Source organism: Callorhinus ursinus, unplaced genomic scaffold (genome assembly GCF_003265705.2).
Source record: "Callorhinus ursinus isolate GAN/ISIS: 27379988/994484 unplaced genomic scaffold, GSC_fseal_2.0 scaffold63, whole genome shotgun sequence".
In the NCBI taxonomy this organism is placed as follows: Eukaryota; Metazoa; Chordata; class Mammalia; order Carnivora; family Otariidae; genus Callorhinus; species Callorhinus ursinus.
Genome location: NW_027397125.1, coordinates 7509057 through 7530002, shown reverse-complemented (window position 1 = coordinate 7530002; position 20946 = coordinate 7509057). Strand labels below are relative to the sequence as shown.

Genomic DNA, 20946 nt, shown 5'->3' with positions numbered 1-20946 from the left:
CTCTCGGATATAGCCTACTAGCCAATGCGCTATTATAAATCTCCGGCCAACTCCTGACAAACTCTTCTGGGTTAACAATCAACTGACCATGAAGTGCTGTTCTCATGTAATCAGACAATTACATCTAACCTATTCCCACCTCTGTAAGAAGATAAATAATAGTCCAGACCTTGCTCTTCAGAATAATCCCTGTTTTTCTAGGAAGCTTTACACGTGTTTCATTTGTTTATTCCCATGAGGTTTATTACACATTAGGCAGGTGTCACAAAATAACTTCTCACTTTCCAGGAGTCCCAAAGATATGGTGATGTTCACATTACTACTCATACATTTTCCATCAAACAGATTGGGTCTATTGCCAGACATTCTAGGTTTAATAACCCAAATCAAACTACCATAGAGTATCTGTGATGAAACAGGTCTTGATTAAAAAAAAAAAAAGAGCTAAAGATGACAACCTATGACCATCAGCTAATAAAGTGATGTGGATGAGTGAAAAATCAGTGATGGACTATCCCAAGTCAATTAATGAATGTCTCTCTATAGCACTGAAGACCAACCTCTAAGATGGCTACCCTACATCTTGATTGTTCTTACCCCAACCTCAGTCTATTACGCTTTTGAGGATGATCACTTTATTCAGTGATATGTAAACTTGGTGAACTACCAACAATTTCAGTAAAGTGACAGTAATGAATTATATTGACCTGGCCACTGTCTAGTAGTGATAGTGGTCAGTATGTAAGTCAAGAGCTTATATATGGGAAAACTAGATGGTCTGTAAGGTGTGCGGAGTCCAAACGATGTCCTCAGCTTTAATAAAGTAGCATCTTTAATCAATAAACATTTTGGGGAAACTAACACCAATTGGTTCATTACAATATGCAAATTTCTTGAGTATTTCATGAAATCAAGTCTAAACAAAGAAAGAGAGCAATCAAGGGACTTAATAAATGCAACATTTTATTCCAAAACAAGATATGTGGCAGTTTTTCCTCCCTTCCCAGCTCCATAGCCCCATTCTCCCAAGAAAAGATGAAGACATCAAAACAGCTCAATAATCACAAACTTGAAGGGCTAATAAGCTTTTTGAGATTTAATATGAAATTAAGACAAATACAACAAGACCAAAGAGTTTGACCATGACTTGGGGTTTGACTTTATATTATTAAAATCTGACATAGATCGAGCCCTGCATCAGGCTCCTTGCTTAGTGGGAAGCCTGCTTCTCCCTCTCCCACTCCCCCTGCTTGTGTTCCCTCTCTCACTGTATCTCTATCAAATAAATAAATAAAATCTTTAAAAAAGAATAAAATAAAATCTGACACACATTATATATATAGGCACTGTATATATGTTCTGGGATAAGATGAAAAGCAAAATGGTATCTATTACGGCAAAATATCTTAGATCCATGCCAGTTTCAAGGTTTATGGATATTTTAGGGCCAGAACAATGACAGCAAAATCCAAAGCCAATTATAGAAGCCTGTAAAGATAAAATTTAACTTACCTTCAGCATCCTTAACTGTATTGAGTTTAAGTGCCTTTGTTCCATCAAAGCAAAATGCCTTGATGGAATTCAGTCCTAACAATAAAGCATTCTGTTTTATTTTTTCTACTTTGTTGGATATTTTATCCAGTGCTATTACTTCTCCCTAAAGAACAAACGAAAACACATAAAAATAAAGTGTAAACCCAAGGCAGTCATAAAAACTATTAATAAGGAGGAAAAGTGATGAAAAATTATGGTCTTCCCTACTATCCTCCCACCCCTAGTTTTAAAGCTGAATTCTTTAAGCAAATGTATATCAAATTTACATTAAAATACTGTCTTACCTTTTAAAAAAAAACCCCATTCTTAAAGACAAACCAAGAAACAGACTCTTAACTATAGAGAACAAACTGCTGGTTACCAGAGGGCAGGTGGGTGGTGGGGGTGTGTGGGTGAAATAGGTGATGGGGGTTAAGGAGGGCACTTGTGATGGGCACCCGGTGATGTATGGAAGTGCTGAATCACTAAACTGTAGTGATATTACACTGGATGTTAACTGGAATTTAAATACTTAAAAATAAATACAAAATAGGAAAGCACATTCTTGCCAGGTTAATTTTCTTATAGTTCACAGATATTTTTAATTAACAAAACTCAAAACCATTAATAGTGTTTGCCATCTAAGAACTTAACTTGAAAATATCTATTGGAGGTAAATATTTAAAAAATCACCAATGTGGGGCGCCTGGGTGGCTCAGTTGGTTAAGCGACTGCCTTCGGCTCAGGTCATGATCCTGGAGTCCCTGGATCGAGTCCCGCATCGGGCTCCCTGCTCAGCAGGGAGTCTGCTTCTCCCTCTGACCCTCCCCCCATCTCATGTGCTTTCTCTCTCATTCTCTCTGTCTCTCAAATAAATAATAAAATCTTTAAAAAAAAAAAAAAAAAAATCACCAATGTGATGCGCTTTGTTCACATCTGGAAAAATATGTTCTCAGATATGTTTTTCTAGTGCTTTGGAATACAGATGAATGTTACTTGTAAAATCAATCCTCATCTCAATATTTTCTGAGTTGTACATGTAAAGAAAATTCATGTCAGTTCTGACAACTATAACATAAAAATATTGACCTGTATATCACAGCAAAATGCTCTGGATGGTATAAAAAGTAGTTCAAAAATAATTTCTACGGCAACTCTTTGGTTAAGTTAAAGTCAACGAAGATGAGGCCACTCTTTTACAAATGTGTTGTGACATTCATATAATTTTTTCAATATACTATGAAATGATATTGCAGAGATGGCGAGATTAACTCTTCAGTGTCTTTTCTTGCTTTTGTTTCTTTTATACACACCATCCTTGTATGACAAATGCATCAATTACAATGCTGCTACACTTTCTGTGGTCATTTCACACAGCACTATGAAACCAAACACAACATGGACACATCTAAAATATAGACTTTTTGGAAAGACTTTTTACTAGAGAGAATAAAATATCCGTGGATAAATACTTCTAAGCAAACACAATAAATATCATATACCATAAATTAAGGGCAGATTGTTATCACCTCTTCAAAGCATATCATCATCTTTACAATTAAGGATTTCAGGTAAACTGAAAACTGATTCAGGTAAACTGAAAACCGCAACTCCATAAAATGAATCCTTCTATTTCATGTTCTGTGTTTTATGCACTGGTGGTATTTAATGCATTTTTCCTTAAGGTTTTTACTGTTACCACCTTAAATTCCTTTGGGACAAAGAAGAGTATTAATAAACAGTAAAGTACATCTCTAATGAACCAAGAGTATTAATACCCCAAAACTTTAAACAACAAATATCTTTTCCTTCCTTCATTACTTCCTTCGTTACTTTAAGGCCACTCACTGAGGTTATACGTGTGTGTGTGTGTTTGTGTGTGTGTGTGTGTGTGTGTGTGTGTGTAGGGCACATATATAGAGTGCATATATACACACACAGAACATATATACAGTGCCTATATATAGTGTATGTAGATTTACATATAGTGCAGAGATAGGTTTTAACCCTTCCATATATTTATTGAAAATATAAATTTATTTATTTACATATATATGTATGTATGTGTGCATTATCTCCCTGCTTGTGACACAGTGAATGTTTCAGAAATTGTAATAGTATCAAATACTAATATGCAAGTAATGTGAATTTTTAAAATTTTTTTTATTTATTTATTTTTGAGGGAGAGAGAATGACAGAGAGAATGAGAGGGGTGAGGGTCAGAGGGAGAAGCAGACTCCCTGCCGAGCAGGGAGCCCGATGTGGGACTCGATCCCGGGACTCCAGGATCATGACCTGAGCCGAAGGCAGTCACTTACCCAACTGAGCCACCCAGGCGCCCCAGTAATGTGAATTTTTATCAGAAGTCTCTGGATAAAATGATTTGCACTAATGAAAGGAAAAAGTTACAATTTCATCTTGACACAGTAAATGTTCCTATTATTTTCTGTGCAAGACTGCTTGTAAATCACTTGACTTAATCACTTAAATATAGATCAAAAATGATCATCTGGTAAAGTCCAACATCTGGCACTTTGGGGAGTGGGCACACAGATATTACATCTTCTATCAAGTGAATCAGAGCAGAAGGGCTCTGCTAAGCCTTGTAGAAGTATATTTCTATACCAGAAAGTCTTATACTTCAGGTAGGCAATTTTTCCTTATTTATAAATGAGTACGATGAAAAAAAAACTGCCAAAGAGTTTCCTAGGTGCCTAAGATTTCCTACCACTGTATAAATCTGAGCTAACTTAGAAAAATATGAATGGATCTACTGCTCTCAGTCTTTGACTGTCCTTGCTATGCTCTTTACCCAGTTTAGATTCCAAGCTGTATCACATTACTCTCTTATATACATGCTTCTCTGTCTTACATATAAGCATGACAAAAATGCTGCTGTGGTTAAATCCAATTCTTCACCAACGTCACATCTACATCCAGGCAGCTAAAAAAAGCCCATCACTATCCCAACAAATCTTACATTCATGACCATAGTATTCACGGAGCCCATAGCGCAAACTAGAATTGCTAGGATGTGTCCACAGCCCATTCTCACTTCCATTTTCCTAGATTAACATTTCATACCTCCTAGCTCTTACTACCTCCTTCCCCATCCCCATTCTCATCTGATGACCTTGCTTCATATTTCACTGAGAAAACTCAAACAACCAAAAGAGACCTTCCTGTCTCTTACCACTGACCGGCCCACCAATATCTGCACCTGTGTACTCCGCCTCCCCTCCGATTTCCATGGATAAACTGTTGCATGCTACCATCTAAAGCCACTTGTGCATCAAAATGTATCCCATCTCACCTCCTCCGATACTGCTAGCAATTTCCCCTTTTAATGGATCTCTCATTAGCATACAACCATGATCATTTCTCTCATCGTAAAATAAAGTACTCCCTGAGTTCACCTCCAACTACTGCCCCATTTCACTGTATTCCTGTACAAATAACTCCCCCCCCACCACCAAAGGAGTGCTCTTGATTCACTTTCTTGGATTCCCCTCATTCTCAATCCAAGCAAGCATTTCCACTCACCAAAACTGCTCATGATAAGGTTGCCCATCACTGACCTGGTGCTAGGTCCACTGGAAGTTCTCAGTCCTCACTTTATGTGGCCCAGCAGCAACATCTGACACAGCTATCTCTCCACTGTCTTTCAATCCCTTTCTTCACAGTTTCCAGGGTGTCCTACTACTCCTCTGGTTTTCCTCTGACATCACTGGCCATTCCTTCTTTCCCCAACCTCTGAATGTTGGCACACAGTATCCGTGCGGCTCAGTCTTCTGGCCTCTTCTACTCTCTATTGCCACCCACATCAGTGTTATGGCTTTATGTATTATCTATATGCTGATGACTTGCAAATTTCTATTTTATATGTATTTACATTTCTAATCTATATTTTTATTTCCAGTCTATACCTCTGTCCTGAACTCCAGGCTCAAATATCCAATTGCCTGCTCAACATCATCCCTTACAAGTCTAATAGACACTTCAGTTTAACATCACCAAAACTAACTTTCTGACTTTTCCCTGCAGAACTTGCTCCTCCCATAGTCACCCTCACCCAAAATCTGTAGGAGTCACCCTTGATTACCCTCAAATTTCCATAACCCACATCCAGTGCATCGGCAACTCCTTACAACTCCACCTTAAACACATCTCCAGAACTTCTTGCCACCTCTACGATGCTTCCCTGAATTACTGTCTCCAAACCAGTCACCCTTGCCCTCTTCCAGCCTGTTTTCAAGGCAAGAGCCAAAAGGATACTTGAAATAGTAAAGAGGCTTATGTCACTCTTCTGTGACTTCCCATCACTCGAGCAAAACTAATGTCCTATCAGACCCTGCCAACAGCTCAACCTCAACATCCACCCTGGGACCTCCCTCTCTCTGGTCTCTTTTCCTCACTTCGTCTCTCTCAGCAAACCGCAGAGGTTCCTCAAACAGACCAGGTGCCCTCCAGCCTCAGACCACCCACACTTGCTTTTTCTCTAGCTAAAATATGCATTCCACAGACCTCCATATTGCTCATCACCTCCAAGTCTTTCCTCAAAAACCACCTTCACAGGGTGCATTTCTCACTACCCTCCTAAAAACTGCATACTCACTCCCCTCAATACTCCCAATGCCTCTCCCCTTCCTCTCTTGCTCACCACCGCCCTTACCACAAGCCTACATGCCAGAACTTGTATTCATTTAATTTATTATCTGTCTCCTCTTAACTAGAAGGGAAGCTACACAATAAAGACAATTTTGGTCCCAGTGGTTTGTTGCTGCCTCCCCAGTACTTGGCATTTGTAAGTACTAACTGTCTGTTTACTCAACCAACCAATCAATTAAAATCTGCCTCCAGATCAAAGTAGGTGAAGATACTAGTGTGTCTAAGCATTTCAAGAACCATGTAATTTTATGGAATTTGAAACAAGAAGATAGCATCAACTGGCCCTATCCTTCTTGAGATGAAGAATCTTAGGTCCAGCACAGAACGGTTACAACGTCACACTGAGTTCTGAACACAGACTAACCCATAATGAAAGAAAACATATTGTCAAATACATATATGTGGGGGAAAAGCAGTAAAACCCGAAATAAACTTATTTAAGACTTACTATATTTTATGACAACGCAACAGGCTTTATAATTAAGCCAGATCTTAAAGTTTTTATGGATCTCAAGAAAATGTGTTTGATGTGTACATATCATAATGTACATATATATATATATCAGTGTATATATTGACACTTCAGTAATGTGCTGTCAAATCAAGTTTTAGCAGAATTTAGTAGTTTAGAAAGTGTCAAGTCTTATAATTAAGAACATAAAAAAATCTCTTAAATGTTGCAGTTAAACATAATTTTATGAAGAAGACTTCTACTCTACAAACGTATTAGTAAATCTGGGATTCAAGAAGATCTTCAGATAGTCTTCACAAATGATAACCTGTACTCAACACGTGATGAATGCCATCACTGAACAGTCTTTACTTTGGCTGAATCTGAAATCATTTAGATTATGAATGTCTACATAATGTTTTGTAAGTTATGTGTAGTTCCACCTTCAACACTGAAACATGTAATATGTTGTGAATAGTTTTTGCTGTGAAGACAGTCTCACCTGATCATGCATTAATGCTGCAATGTGTGTTGTTTTGCCTCCAGGTGCTGCACACATATCTAGAATCTTCTCTCCGGGTTGAGGATCCAGAACATGAGTTACTACAACAGATGGCAAATTCTATAAAGAAAAAAAAATCAATTATCAGTGATTCTAAATCCTCTTAAAGTTCAGAATCAGAGAACATAAAGAAATCTTTGGAGGTAATCCAGTACAGCATCCTCTGCCAAGAACAGGTTTTCTGTAAACATAGTGTCAGGAAATTCACAGTTTCCTAGAGTATCCTATGATCTCATTGGACATTCACACATGAGACACACACATGCACATGCATGATGCATTTCCCCTATCAATTTAACTAAAAAAGCACATTTTTTCCCCTCAATTCAGTGGTTCTCAATATTTTGAAGGCCAGAGCCCTTTCAGAAATATAACAAACCTCTGGATCTTTTTCTAAGAAAATGTACAAAATTTTGGAATTTTGGGTGCTTCACCATCTAATGCCCACTTAAGAATTCTAGTTTTATGCTGCTAATGCCACTCAAAGACGTCTGGGTTCCTATCTCCCTGCCACTACCACATTTCTATAGGAGAAAAGTAAAATGTAAACCAATCTTACCAATTCTGATTGGCACCTAGAAATATGAGATTGGACAACTCATGTATCTACAGCAATAAGCTATATGGCAACAAGTTATATTATACCATTAATTCATTATTAGTTTGGATCATACAAGGACTGCTACTCTAGGATAAGTTTGCCTTAAATAAAATAGAATAATATCCCAAAGTAATGCATTATTTTATTTATTTTTTTAAGATTCCATTTATTTATTTGACAGAGAGAGACACAGCAAGAGAGGGAACACAAGCAGGGAGAGTGGGAGAGGGAGAAACAGGCTTCCCGCGGAGCAGGAAGCCCGATGCGGGACTCTATCCCAGGACCTTGGGATCACGACCTGAGCCAAAGGCAGACGCCCAACGACTGAGCCACCCAGGCACCCCAGTAATGCATTTTTTTAAAAGATTTTATTTGAGAGAGAGAGAAAGAGTGCACACAAGGAGCGGGGAGAAGGAAAGGTAGAAGCAGATTCCCCACTGAGCAGGGAGCCTAATGCAGAACCCTGGGATCGTGACCTGAGCCATAGGCAGATGCTTAACTGACTGAGCTGCCCAGGTGCCTCAGTAATGCATTTTTTTTATTTATTTTTTAAAGATTTTATTTATTTATTTGAGAAAGAAATAGCAAGAGAGAGCACAGCAGGAAGGAGAGGGAGAAGCAGGCTCTCCGCCGAGCAGAGGGCATGACGTGGGGTTCGATTCCAGAATCCTGGGACCACGACCAGAGCCGAAGGCAGACGCTTAACCGACCGAGACACCCAGGTGCCCCAATGCATTTTTTTCAAGTAATGTATTTTCTAAATTACTTTTCAAGAAAAAACAGTAGAGGCTAATAAGCAATTAACACACTTTTGGGCAACACAGGGTTTTTTAAAAAGTTTAAAATCAGTTGAGGGGGCGCCTGGGTGGCTCAGTCGTTAAGCATCTGCCTTCGGCTCAGGTCATGATCCCAGGGTCCTGGGATTGAGCCGCGCGTCGGGCTCGCTGCTCCGCGGGAAGCCTGCTTCTCCCTCTCCCACTCCCCCTGCTTGTGTTCCCTCTCTCACTGTCTCTCTCTGTCAAATAAATAAATAAAATCTTTAAAAAATAAAAAAAAATTAAAAATAAATAAAATAAAATCAGTTGAGAAAAAGAAGAGAGTATGTACAAAGTTTTTTTGTTTTTTGGGTTTTTTTTGTTTTGTTTTGTTTTTTTTACTGCTTAACCAAACGTAGATTAGAAAAAATAAACCACAAAATATATGGTAACAGAAAAAAACCTTAGATTTGAAATAACTTTCCAAAGTTATGTTTCAATGTCTTTAAATATTTTACTCTGACAAATACTTACCTGTAAAAATAAGTAGCTGGGCAGCACATTGTCAAATGAGGGGCTGAGATATATCGGTTCTGTCATTCTTATGCCTATACCTCTGAAAAGCAGAAAAATCTAACATTAGTCTGTATAAATTCCACAGTCCATACAAACTCAATTTCCAGGTACATACCCACATAGCACAACAAATATAAGATGTTCTGCCTTTTTAAAACTTTTTTTACTCAATACCACAATACTTAGGATATTCCTGTGAATTATCTAGGACTTATTCCTTGCAGTAGAAGGCCATCAGGAACACTAAAAAGGATAGTTACATAAATTTTTCATTTAGGCACAAAGGAGTTTCTTCAGAGATTTGAACAAACTAAAAAGGCAAAGAACACGAGTCTTTTTTTTTAACATAGCTACTTAATTAAAAATGCTATTTATGTTAACATAATGCATTTGTTCTTATTTTATTTTTAATGGCAGTTCTTATTTATTTTTAATGCCAGTATATTAGTTTCAGGTGTACGATATCCTGATTCAACATTTCTATATGTTACTCAGTGCTCATCAGGTAAGTGTACTTTTTGTTTAACGATTTATTTTAGAGAGAGAGCGAGCATGCACGAGAGAGGGTGGGGCAGAGGGAAAGGGAGAGAGTTGCAAGCAGACTCAGCACTGAGTGCGGAGCCTGACATGGGGCTCGATCTCATGACCCTGAGATCACGACCTGAGCTGAAACCAAGAGTCAGATACTTAACAGACCGCACCACACAGGTGCCCCAGGATAAGTGTGCTCTTAATCCCCGTCACCTATTTCACCCATCCCCCACCCACCTCCCCTCTGGGAACCATCTGTTTGCTCTCTATAGTTGAGTCTGTTTTTTGGTTTGTCTTTTTTCCTTTGTCCATTTGTTTTGTTTCTTAAATTCCACATATGAGATCATACGGTGTTTGTCTTTCTCTAACATCTGAGTCTTTATTTGTTGATTCATTCTAAATCCTTCCGGTAACAGATTCATGATCACTGTTAACAGCTTTTAATTCAATAAACATTTTCTGAATGCTTCAGTGTGCAAGGCACTATGCTAGGTACTTGTATTAAAAATAAAAACATACTTAAGAATCATGCTGATGCCAAGCAACCACAAATATGCCACACAACTCTCTCATCTCTTTAGAGAATAACTGCCCACTACTGACATAATCCTCAAGATGAGCTTTTCTACCTTTATCCCATGTTATAAGCGGCAGTGGAACTGATCAGAGCAGGAATGTCCAGGACCCAGGAGAACATGGTGGACGATGATTCATTAGGACAAACATCGCCATCTGAGAGAGGCTGTCAGTGACCATCAGAGGCAAGAGAAAGCATACAAATACTGTTGGAGAAAGCCAAACATTACCTGGTGTATCAGGCCACACCACAGAGAGCAAGAAAAAAGGGAAATCAACACCATGTTCGAGGGATTAGAGGGGCACAGAAAAAGTGCACTCTAATAATAAAGGAAAGATTAAGAATCTGGATTTAAACCAGGTACAGGAGTACAAGCAAGGAATAGAGTCTAAGCAGGGAAAACAAGAACACACTCCTCAGGTCCAGTACACGAGATGAGTTCAGAGCTTCTGAACCTATGTTGGCAGGGAAGCATCTATGTGGATGGTGTGCACTCAGCTTGAGGTAGGTAGGTGGGCTCATTTTACTCACAACACTCCTGACACCAAATGTGTGGTGTTTTTTCTCGCACCAGTCCTGGCACGACCTGCCGGGGGTTACTGTGAGGTGCCACGGGCTCAACGGTTGGATCCAACAAGACTGGTGTCGCTCCTGGGGCGCCTGGGTGGCTCAGTCGTTAAGCATCTGCCTTCAGCTCAGGTCATGATCCCAGGGTCCTGGGATGGAGCCCCGCATCGGGCTCCCTGCTCAGCGGGGAGTCTGCTTCTCCCTCTCCCACTCCCCCTGCTTGTGTTCCCTCTCTTGCTGTGTCTGTCAAATAAATAAAATCTTAAAAAAAAAAAAAAAAAAGACCGGTGTCGCTCCAGACACCAGCTGCACATCCGGGTTGCCATCTGTACTTCTCACCAACAGGCTGTGAATTTGGGGGTTTCCACACAGCACTCTTCAGGTTTGAAAATTCCCTAGAACAACTCACACAACTCAGAACACTAGCACCGGTTTACTATGGAGGATACAACTTACAAATGGCTGAAGGAGAGAGATACACCGGAGAAGTTAAGGGAGAGGTGTATGGTTCACCACCTTCCCCACACCTAGATGTATTCACCAACCTGAACCCCATCATTTAGGAGTCTTTATGATTGACTGATTAAATCACTGACCACTGGATATGAATTGAATTTCCAGGCCCTCTCCCCTCCCTGGAGGTCCGGGGGTAGAGCCACAAGTTCCAACCTTCTAACTACAAAGGTTGGTTCCTCTGGCAAGTGCCTTCCAGAAGCTATCTAGGGACCCCGAGCTACCAGTCATCTCATTAGCATACAAAAGACACTCATCTCTGCAGAGAATCCAAGGATTTGGGGAGCTGTGTGCCAAGAACCCAAAGACCAAATCATTATTATGCCACAACAGGGTAAGTTTACGCTGCTTTTTAGAGTGAAATAATTTCTGTAGGTATTCATGGACTACAACTACAGTGGTAATGACTGTGATGTCCAATGGGTTCTAACAGCCTTTGTCATACAATAAACGTTAACTCCTTTCTCCCTCTTCCCATGCCTTTTATCCTCACTCGCTCGTTTACCACTTGATATGTCTGAATCTGTACTTTTAATCAGAGTTAAATCAGAGTTAGTTAATCAGTTGGTCTTTGGTCCTCGCTCCAGCCAGAATCAAATCTAACCATTTCCTACACAGTTCCTGCCCCTGACCAGAAAAAATACAAAGGAACCTTCTGAAAAGTCAAAGCCGCACATTCAAAAGTCAGTCATTTGTTGAGACAACTGGCGCACTGACCTTGATCAACACCTCAGCCCCTGCCCAGTCTAGACCCATTATTGGACACCTTGAATTCCATGACCTGCTCACTCTTTCATAATTTATGACTTTCTGACTTGCACGACATTAGTCCTCTGAAAAATACTCAAACGTTAACATTTATATGTCTGCCTCTAATCCAGTTCCTACCTAGTGCTTCAAGTTCTGCTATTTGTCTCCTTCTGACCACTAGCGCAAGTAGTCCATCTTTGCAGTATTTAACTTAAAACAACTCAACAAAGAATAATTTAAATCAATTATTGTTCCAGTATGGGATTACGTTTCTTTTTCTTTCCCTTGACTACTTTTTTTTGGAAATTGGGCAAAATTTTTTTAATTTTTTAAAAAGATTATATTTTTATTTATTTGAGAGAGAGTATGAGCAGGGGGAGAGGTGGAGGGAGAGGGAGAAGCAGACTCCCCACTGAGCAGAGAGCCCGCTGCAGGGCTCGATCCTAGGATGAACTTCCCAGGATGCCCCTACATGTTTCTTTTAAAATTGTTTTTGTGGGGTGCCTGGGTGGCTTAGTTGGTCAAGCGTCTGCCTTTAGCTCAAGTCATGATACCAGGGTCCAGGATAGAGCCTCGCGTCAGGGTCCCTTCTCATCAGAGAGTCTGCTCCTCCCTCTCCCTCTGCCTTCTGTTCCCCAAGCTCGCTCTCTCTGTCAAGTATATAAGTAAAATCTTTAAAAAAGTAAAAAAAAAAACTGTTTTTGTAATATGTATTTCCATATAGTAACACAAAGAACCAGATCTCCTATGATAAACAGGTTGTTAGTAAACTAATCTACCTCTATGAAGTCTATGACTGAAGTCCACTGTAATTCAAGAAACCAAAGGGTGCAAATTTACTAGTTGAATAACAAAGTACCACTGGTAGACAAAGTTCTAAAATTTTATAATAAGAAACATGATATATGTATAGCATTTCTTTGTTATGGAAGCATGCTTTTCCTCACATAGGCAGAGAAAGAAATCCTAACAGCATAACTGAATGCTAAGTTTAAAAGTTGAATTTTAAAAAAAACAACAGTTTTTTGAAAGATGGCTGCCTGCTAGTCCTACCAACAAACATTACTCAGAAAAGTCTGTCAGCAAAGTTACTGGAACTACTACATTGAATAATATAACAGAATGAAGGGTGGAAGAGGGTTCAAGATGGCAGAATAATAAGATCCTGAGCTCACCTCCTCCCACAAACACAACAAACTGAACGGACCTAGAAACTGGATGAACAGAGCCCCCACAACAAGGGACAACATCAAGATGAGTGGAAGAGGCAAAGATACAGTCTTGCTAAGGAAAAAAACCACACCCCTGGAGCAACGTTCCATGGTCAGAACAGACCTCAAAGGAATGTTATCTCCCTGAGGAGAGTGTCAAACTCCACATCCAACAACCCAACCCTTAGATAATTCATGAAGAGATGAGCTTCCAAAACATCTGGCCTTAAAAACCAATAGGGAGTATGTCCAGGAAAACTACAGAACTGTAAAGAAAGGAAACCCCACTCATAAAGGGCTTGCACACAAACTCAACCCAGAAACCAGTACAAATGGTTCGAAATCAGATCAAAAACCGTATCAAAAAGATCAAACGCCAAATAAAAAAGCACAAAGACCATAGGTAAAATAGGCCTACTTACTAATCTTGGAGCACCTGCTGAAGGGGATTGGCGGGGGGGCTGGAATCTCCCTGAGAAGTAAAACACTGGTGACAGCCATTTTTGCTATCTTGTTCTGCCCTGCTGATGCTGGAGCTGATAGACACTGTTTTGAAATCCTCTCTCTAGAATGCAAATGCCAGGGTGCACACGCCACTGAGAGCCCCATGCAGCCCTGCCCCTCAGCAGAGCCTTGAAGTCTATAGGACTCCACCTACAGCACACCTGTAGCCTAAGGAATAGGCTAACCAGGCAGGGGAGGGAAGCCAGCCTCACCCGAGTGCACCTGCATCTGTCCAAGGGGCTGAGGCACAAAGCCCACTCAGGGAACATGCCTGAAGCACCTGTGTCTGGGTACCAGGGTAAGAGAATTGCACTACTGGGCCCTTTAGGACATCTCTTACATAAGGCCACTCCTTCAACACCAGATGTAGATGAACTACCTAATACACAGAAACAAACACAGAGTTAGGCATAATGAGGAGACAGAAGAATATGTTCCAAACAAAGTAACACAAAACATCAGAAAAAGAACTAAACAAAATGGAAATAAACAATTTATCGAATAAAAAGTCCAAAGTGATTGCCATAAAACTGCTCATCAAACTCAGGACAAAAATGGATAAACAGTGAGAACTTCAACAAAAAGAAAATATAAAAAAGTTCCAATCAGAGCTGAAGAATAACAGAAATAAAAATACGCTATAGGGAATAAACAGCAGATTAGTAATACAGAAGAACAGTGATCTGGAAAACAAGGAAGTAAAAATCACCCAAACTGAACAACAAAGAAAAAGGAATTTTAAAAATGAGGGTAGTTTAAGGGACTGTGAGCTAACAGGTGCACTAACATTCCCTTTATAGGAGTCCCCGAAGGAGGAGAGAGAGAGAGAGAGAAAGTGGCAGAAAATTTGAGAAATAACAGATGAAAACTTCCCTCATTTGGCAAAGGAAGCAGACATCCAGATCTAGGAAAAAGAGAATCCCCAAAACGATGAACCCAAAGGAATCCACACCAAGATACATCATAACTAAAATGTCAAAAATTAAAAAACAAAGACTGTTAAAAGCTGCAGAAAAAAAATTAGTTACATATAAGGGAATCCCCATAAGGCTATCAGCTGATTTCTCAGCATAAACTTTGCAGGCCAGAAGAGAATGAGTGACACAATATATCCAGAGTGCTTACAATCAAGAATAATCAGCAAGGTTATCATTCACAATTGAAGGGGAAGAGAAAGAGCTTCCCAGAGAAGCAAAAGTTAAAGGAGTTCATCACCCCTGAACTAGCTTTATAGTATTAAACAGACTTCTATTAGCAAAAAGGAAAAGGCCATAATTAGAAATAAAATATGTGAAAGAAAAAAATCTCACTAGTAAAGGCAAATATATAGTAAAGGTAGTGGATCAACCACTTATAAAGCTAGTCTGAAGGTTAAAAGATAAAAGTAGTGAAACCAACTATATCTATAATAATTAAAGAAAACATAAAATAAAAAGATGTAAAATATGATGGCATAAACATAAAATGCTGCAGGGAAGAGAGAAATGTTTTGGAATGTTTGGAATTTAAGCAACCACCAACTTGAAATAGACTGTTATATACATAGGTTATTACAGACAAATCTCACAGTTACCACAAACCAAAACCCTGTAATAGGTACACAAAAAATAAAGAGGAAGTAATTCAAGCCTAACACTGAAATAATCAAATCCCAAGAGAAGAACAACGAATTACAAAAACAATCAGAAAACAACAAAACAGCAATAAGTACACATGTATAGATAATTACTTTAAATGAAAGTGGATTAAACAATCCAAGCAAAACACATAAGCATGAATGAATGGATAAAAAACAAGACCCATCTAATAAGCTGACTACAAGAGACTCACTTCAGACCCAAAGACAAATACAGACTGAAAGTACAGGGCTACAAAAAAATATTCCACGCAAATGAAAACAAAAAGAAAGCAGGGGTAGCAATACCTGTAGGACACAAAACAGACTTTAAAACAAAGGCTGTAATAAGAGACGAAGAAGGATATTAAATAATCATAAAGAGAATCATTATAATAGTAATAATAGCAAGGGACTTTAACACCATATTTACATCAGTGGATAGATCATCCAGACAGAAAATAATGTAATAACAGCAAACACCACATCAAACCACATGGACTTGATACATACAGAATATTCCATCCCCAAACAGCAGTCTTCTCAAATGTACCTTTAACATTTTCCTGGATAGATCATGTTAGGCCACAAAAGAAATCTCAATAAATTAACAAGACTGAAATCATATCAAGCTTTTCTTCCTATCACAACAGTATGAAACTAGAAATCAACCATAAGAAAGTAGAAAGCCATCACATGAAGAAAACTGTCCACTTATGATAAATGAATGGATTAAGGAGGGAGAGAGGGGGAGAGAAGGGGGGGGAAGGGAGGGAGGGAGGGAGGGAGCGAGAGAGAGAAATATTACTCAGTCATAAAAAAGAATGAAATCTTGCCATTCATGACAACAAAGACGGCCCCAGAGGGTATTATGCTAAGTGAAATAAGTCAGACAAAACAAATACCGTATGATTTAACTTGTATGTGGAATCTAAAAAACAAATGAACAAAACAAAACAGAAACAGAAACAGAAATTTGATGGATGCCACAGAGAAGGGGATAAGGGTAATGAATAAAGTGAAAAAGGTTAACTTTCCAGTTATAAAAGAGTTATGGGGATTAAGTTATGGAGATTAAATAAATTATAAAGAAGATGAAATAAATTATCAATAAAACATGGGATGTTAAGGTACAACATGAGGAATATAGTTAATAGTATTTAACAACTTTGTATAACCACAGATGGTAATGCCTTATTGTGGCGACCATTTTCTAATGCATATGAATATTGAATCACTGTGCTGTACACCTGAAACACAATATATCAATTATAATTAAGTAAAAAAAAAAAAAAATAAGCCAGTCACAGAAAGAGGATGAAGAGTATACCACTAAAAATAGAACCAAAGGAGGAAGTCAAAACGTTAATTTCCTATTACAGACCCAAAGATACACACACACACACACACACACACACACACACACGCTTTATCTTTATATTCATAAAGTCTTCTAAGGAGAATAAAATCTTTGCTCTTGGCCATTTGGAAAGCACTGCTATCTAGAGTTGGTTAATCCAATAATCTGTTTCTTCAGAAGAATTAACTTCAACTATAAACCCAGATTGTTGCAACATGAAAACTGTTCCAGGAATCAGGGATGTAGTCCAGTTCTGCACGGATAAATTCAGTTTTCGGCATGTCTACATCAGCTGTCAACTGTGGAGTAATGGAGTTGTCCACAGAACTCCTTAAATAGGCTGAAAATATGAAGCAAAATGATTCTGGACTGCCCACAGATTTAATTTATTTAGAGTCAGTAGCAACACAAGATGATTAAAAACTTTTTTAATTTGGTTTGAGTAAATCCAAATGTTCTTTTTTTTTTTTTTTTTTTAAGATGTGAGAGCACTTGCGAGCATGAACCAGGGAAGGGGCAGAGAGAGAGGATCTCCAGCAGACTCCACACTGAGCACAGAGCCTGACACGGGGACCGATCCCATGACCCTGAGATCATGACCTGAGCTGAAATCAAGAGTTGGACGCTCAACAGACTGAGCTACCCAGGGGCCCCAGATCCAAATATTAAATCTTGACCACAAGTAGCCATGTGATTGCTGGCTTTCTGGTAAAAAAATTTCTTAATAAAACTTTTAATTTATATTAAAATCATAAGCTTTTTGTTTCACAAAAATCAGACTGTTTAAATAGTTCTGGATTAAGTCACATAATTCATCCTTTATCAAGATGCAAATCCCCAAAAGGTGCAAAAATTTTCAAATCAATAAATCAATAAAATTCAAAAGGAAAACTGAAACTAACAATTACAGCATGACTGCTTGCTTATGTAGGTGGGCCCTTTAATCAAAGCATTTACTCTTCTACCCAAAAGCAATTTTTCAAAAAAGCATGGAAATATGCATTGAACAATTATTTTCCAGTCAAATTTATACCCCAAGAAAATATTTTTATAATGCAACTAGATATATTTTTTACATTGTTTTTATTTTCCTTGAACCACCAAAAAGAATGCATATTTCCTCCAAACACTTGATGACATACTTCAGTTCAGGTAGCCCACTGAAGATTTCTTTGCGGCTTAGTTCAGAAATCCCATTTCCAAGAAATACTTTTGTTCCATCAAATTCTTTGGCTCCTTTCTTACATTTGCCTTTAATATCAGAGTATACAGAAATAACATCTCCAGCTTTCATAACTAAGAAAGAAGAAAATCAGATTATACTTATTAGACTATATTTTGGTATAAGAATAGTGAAAATTCCTTAAGCTAGACTAGGGACATCTAAGGGCATCAATTGTGGGCATGAAGAGGTCTAAACTGGCTCATTATCTCAAAATAACCCCTTAGAGAAAATATGACTTTTTACTTTTAAATGTTCCATCACAATATATCTAACTGAAGACTTTTTTTCTAGAACAAAAAAATACAAATCTTCAAAACATCCTATCTAAACTGGAACTCTTTAGCTAAGCAGAAAATGAAGGATAACTCCTATTTATTTCTTCCAAACCTAACATTCCCTAAACAACTTCATATAAATTTTGGTATCTTTGGCTCAATCCTCAAAGTTCTAAGTTTCCCTTAAAAAGATTCATCAAAAATGTACACTAAAATCCCTCAAAGAAATGTTTCTAAATTGCCTAACACTTATTATTTCTTTGCAGGTTTCCTATTATAGCAATTAAGACAGAGATTTTATGTGTATATACATGAACGTGTGTATACATATGCACATGTACCTATGTATATATATGCATATATATACACAGTGTATGGAGTTGATTCTTACAGCTGATTAAGTCTAGGTTTTTGTAGCCATTTCATTAAATTATTTCCAGTAACCAATCCCAGTGACTTTAATAATAGGAAACTCTACTCCACTTTCATGTTCTTAGACCTAGCCTGTCATAAATTTGTCTAGCCCATTAACTTGATAACAGTAGGGAGCAGTCTATCAACTAGAGCTAGAAGGACTGTTCAAATCGCATAGATCAGAGGTCAAAGAACTTTTCCTATAAAGGGCATGTGAATTCCTTAGGCTTTATGAGCCATATAAGGTCTGTTGGCATATTCTTCTTTGTATTTTTTTTAAACAAGCTTTTAAAAATGGAAAAAACATTTTCAGCTGTGAGCCACACAAAAACAGACATAGGCCAGATTTGGCCAGCAGGCAGTTAGCACACCTGAATGCACATCAAATTATTTCACAGATAACGTAACTGAAGCCCACAGCTGAATAACTTCCCAATAGAGCAAAACCCATGTGTCTTGATTTCAAGCCCAATAAATTAAGACTGAACCACAGTGACTAACTTATTAAGCATATGTCATCAACTGAGTGAGTAAATGAAGAATACTGGCTTTTATTTCAATATTAAGATCCCAAGTTCTGAAGGTTACCCTCACAAATGACAACAGAAATCTGAGGGCAATGGAGTTAAGAAAACAAAATAAAATTTCACTGACATCTTACACTGTATTAATCAGTAATGATCCTCTAAACATCATCTCACATAATCTTTTTTTTTTTAAGATTTTATTTATTTATTTGAGAGAGAGAATGAGAGATAGAGAGCACAAGAGGGAAGAGGGTCAGAGGGAGAAGCAGACTCCCTGCTGAGCAGGGAGCCCGATGTGGGACTCGATCCCTGGACTCAAGGATCATGACCTCGCTTAACCAACTGAGCCACCCAGGCGCCCAACTCTCACATACTCTTTTATGGAAAGAAAAAAACTGGCATAAAAAAAACCATATATGGATGCCCAATTTGTGAGACCATATCAGATAAATCTTTCTGGCTATCCCAAATGTAAAACTTGAAAAATTATCTGATAAAAGTAAATCTGAAATACATCTGAATGATAGTTTAATACATTTTCCACTTGATAATGTACAGATTTTAAAGAATCTTTTCTTGTACAGAGAGGCTAAAACATTATACTTACATTTTGAAGCTGACACAATTCCTGGAACATAGACATGGGCTCCTCTTAACACCGCATTGCCACATTGTGCTCCAACAATTACTTCACAATGTTGTTTTTTTATATTCTTCCTAGGGATAGAAGATGAGCAATTTTAACAGAGTAATACACCTCCAACCCCTACCAAACTTTTTAATGTTTCAATCCAAACCCTAAATAACCTCTTTTCTCCTGACTGTCCCAAGATAATGCCAATGAATGAATAAATAAGAAAAAGCAAGCAGAAAAAAAGGATAAATATAGAGGAAGTAGTTCAGAGAGGGGGATGGGGCGCACTTGAGGAAAAAAAAATAGAAAGAGGTCTATCTGGTAGAAGGCAATAAAGTAGTACCAAAAACTGCTTAATCATTTAAAGAGCACTGCTGTTTCCGTAACAGCATTAGAAGGAAGAAAAATAAAGTCCTTACCTTCAAAGACCAAAACAGACAATATACAAGGAATTCAAAAGCATCTCTACAATGGTATATTGCTGTGTGGTCAACTATTCATATTTTTTTAAATTTTTTAATTACTTTATTATTATGTTCAACACCCAGTGCTCATCACCACACGTGCCCTCCTTAATACCCATCACCCGGTTACCCAATGGCCCCACCCCACTCCCTTCTATAACCCTCAGTTTGGTTCCCGGAGAGTCCAGAGTCTCTCAACTATTCATATTTTAACCAGACGAAGATGTCTTTTACTCTTCCTTTACTGTCCAACTTTTTTGAGTGTCTTCCAATTTCTCACCTTCCATTCATTCCTTAGACCACTAACAACTGAGTATCACTTCTAATACACAGAAAGACTTTTTCAAAAGTCAGGGGGTGCCTATGTGATCAGCCCTAAATAAAGACCTTAAGCACTGAGTCCCTCATGCATGTTCGTGGTTGGCAACATCTCACATGTGTTGTCACAACTCCTTGCTGCGGGAATAGAGCGTGTCATATCTTCCTTCGGTGATCTCCAGATAGTCCTATCTCACTGAGCTTCTCAGTTTTGTACCACTTGTTTGTCTCTCACGTTCTCACTGCTCATTCCCTATCTACTTCTTAAAGAGGTCCATTCCCCCATGTTCCAAAACATGCTGCATCTCTTCTCAC

At 38.4% G+C, this 20946-nt stretch overlaps 1 protein-coding gene across 8 annotated transcripts in view; it reads right to left on the bottom strand.

Annotated features, from left to right (window-relative positions):
• Positions 1-20946, bottom strand: part of NSUN6 (NOP2/Sun RNA methyltransferase 6) — a 65347-nt gene that overhangs the window by 29559 nt on the left and 14842 nt on the right. For 6 of the 8 annotated variants that reach the window (XR_012376076.1, XM_073885599.1, XM_025891887.2 and 3 more), the window contains 5 exons: positions 19823-19932; positions 17917-18070; positions 9105-9186; positions 7155-7274; positions 1513-1657 (listed from right to left, as the gene is read on the bottom strand). Coding sequence is in view for 7 of the 8 variants with exons in the window: in XM_073885599.1 (XP_073741700.1) it covers positions 1513-1657; positions 7155-7274; positions 9105-9186; positions 17917-18070; positions 19823-19932 (611 nt within the window). In the remaining variant the exon portion in view is untranslated. The other 2 variants (XM_073885603.1, XM_073885601.1) reach the window with 2 other exon arrangements.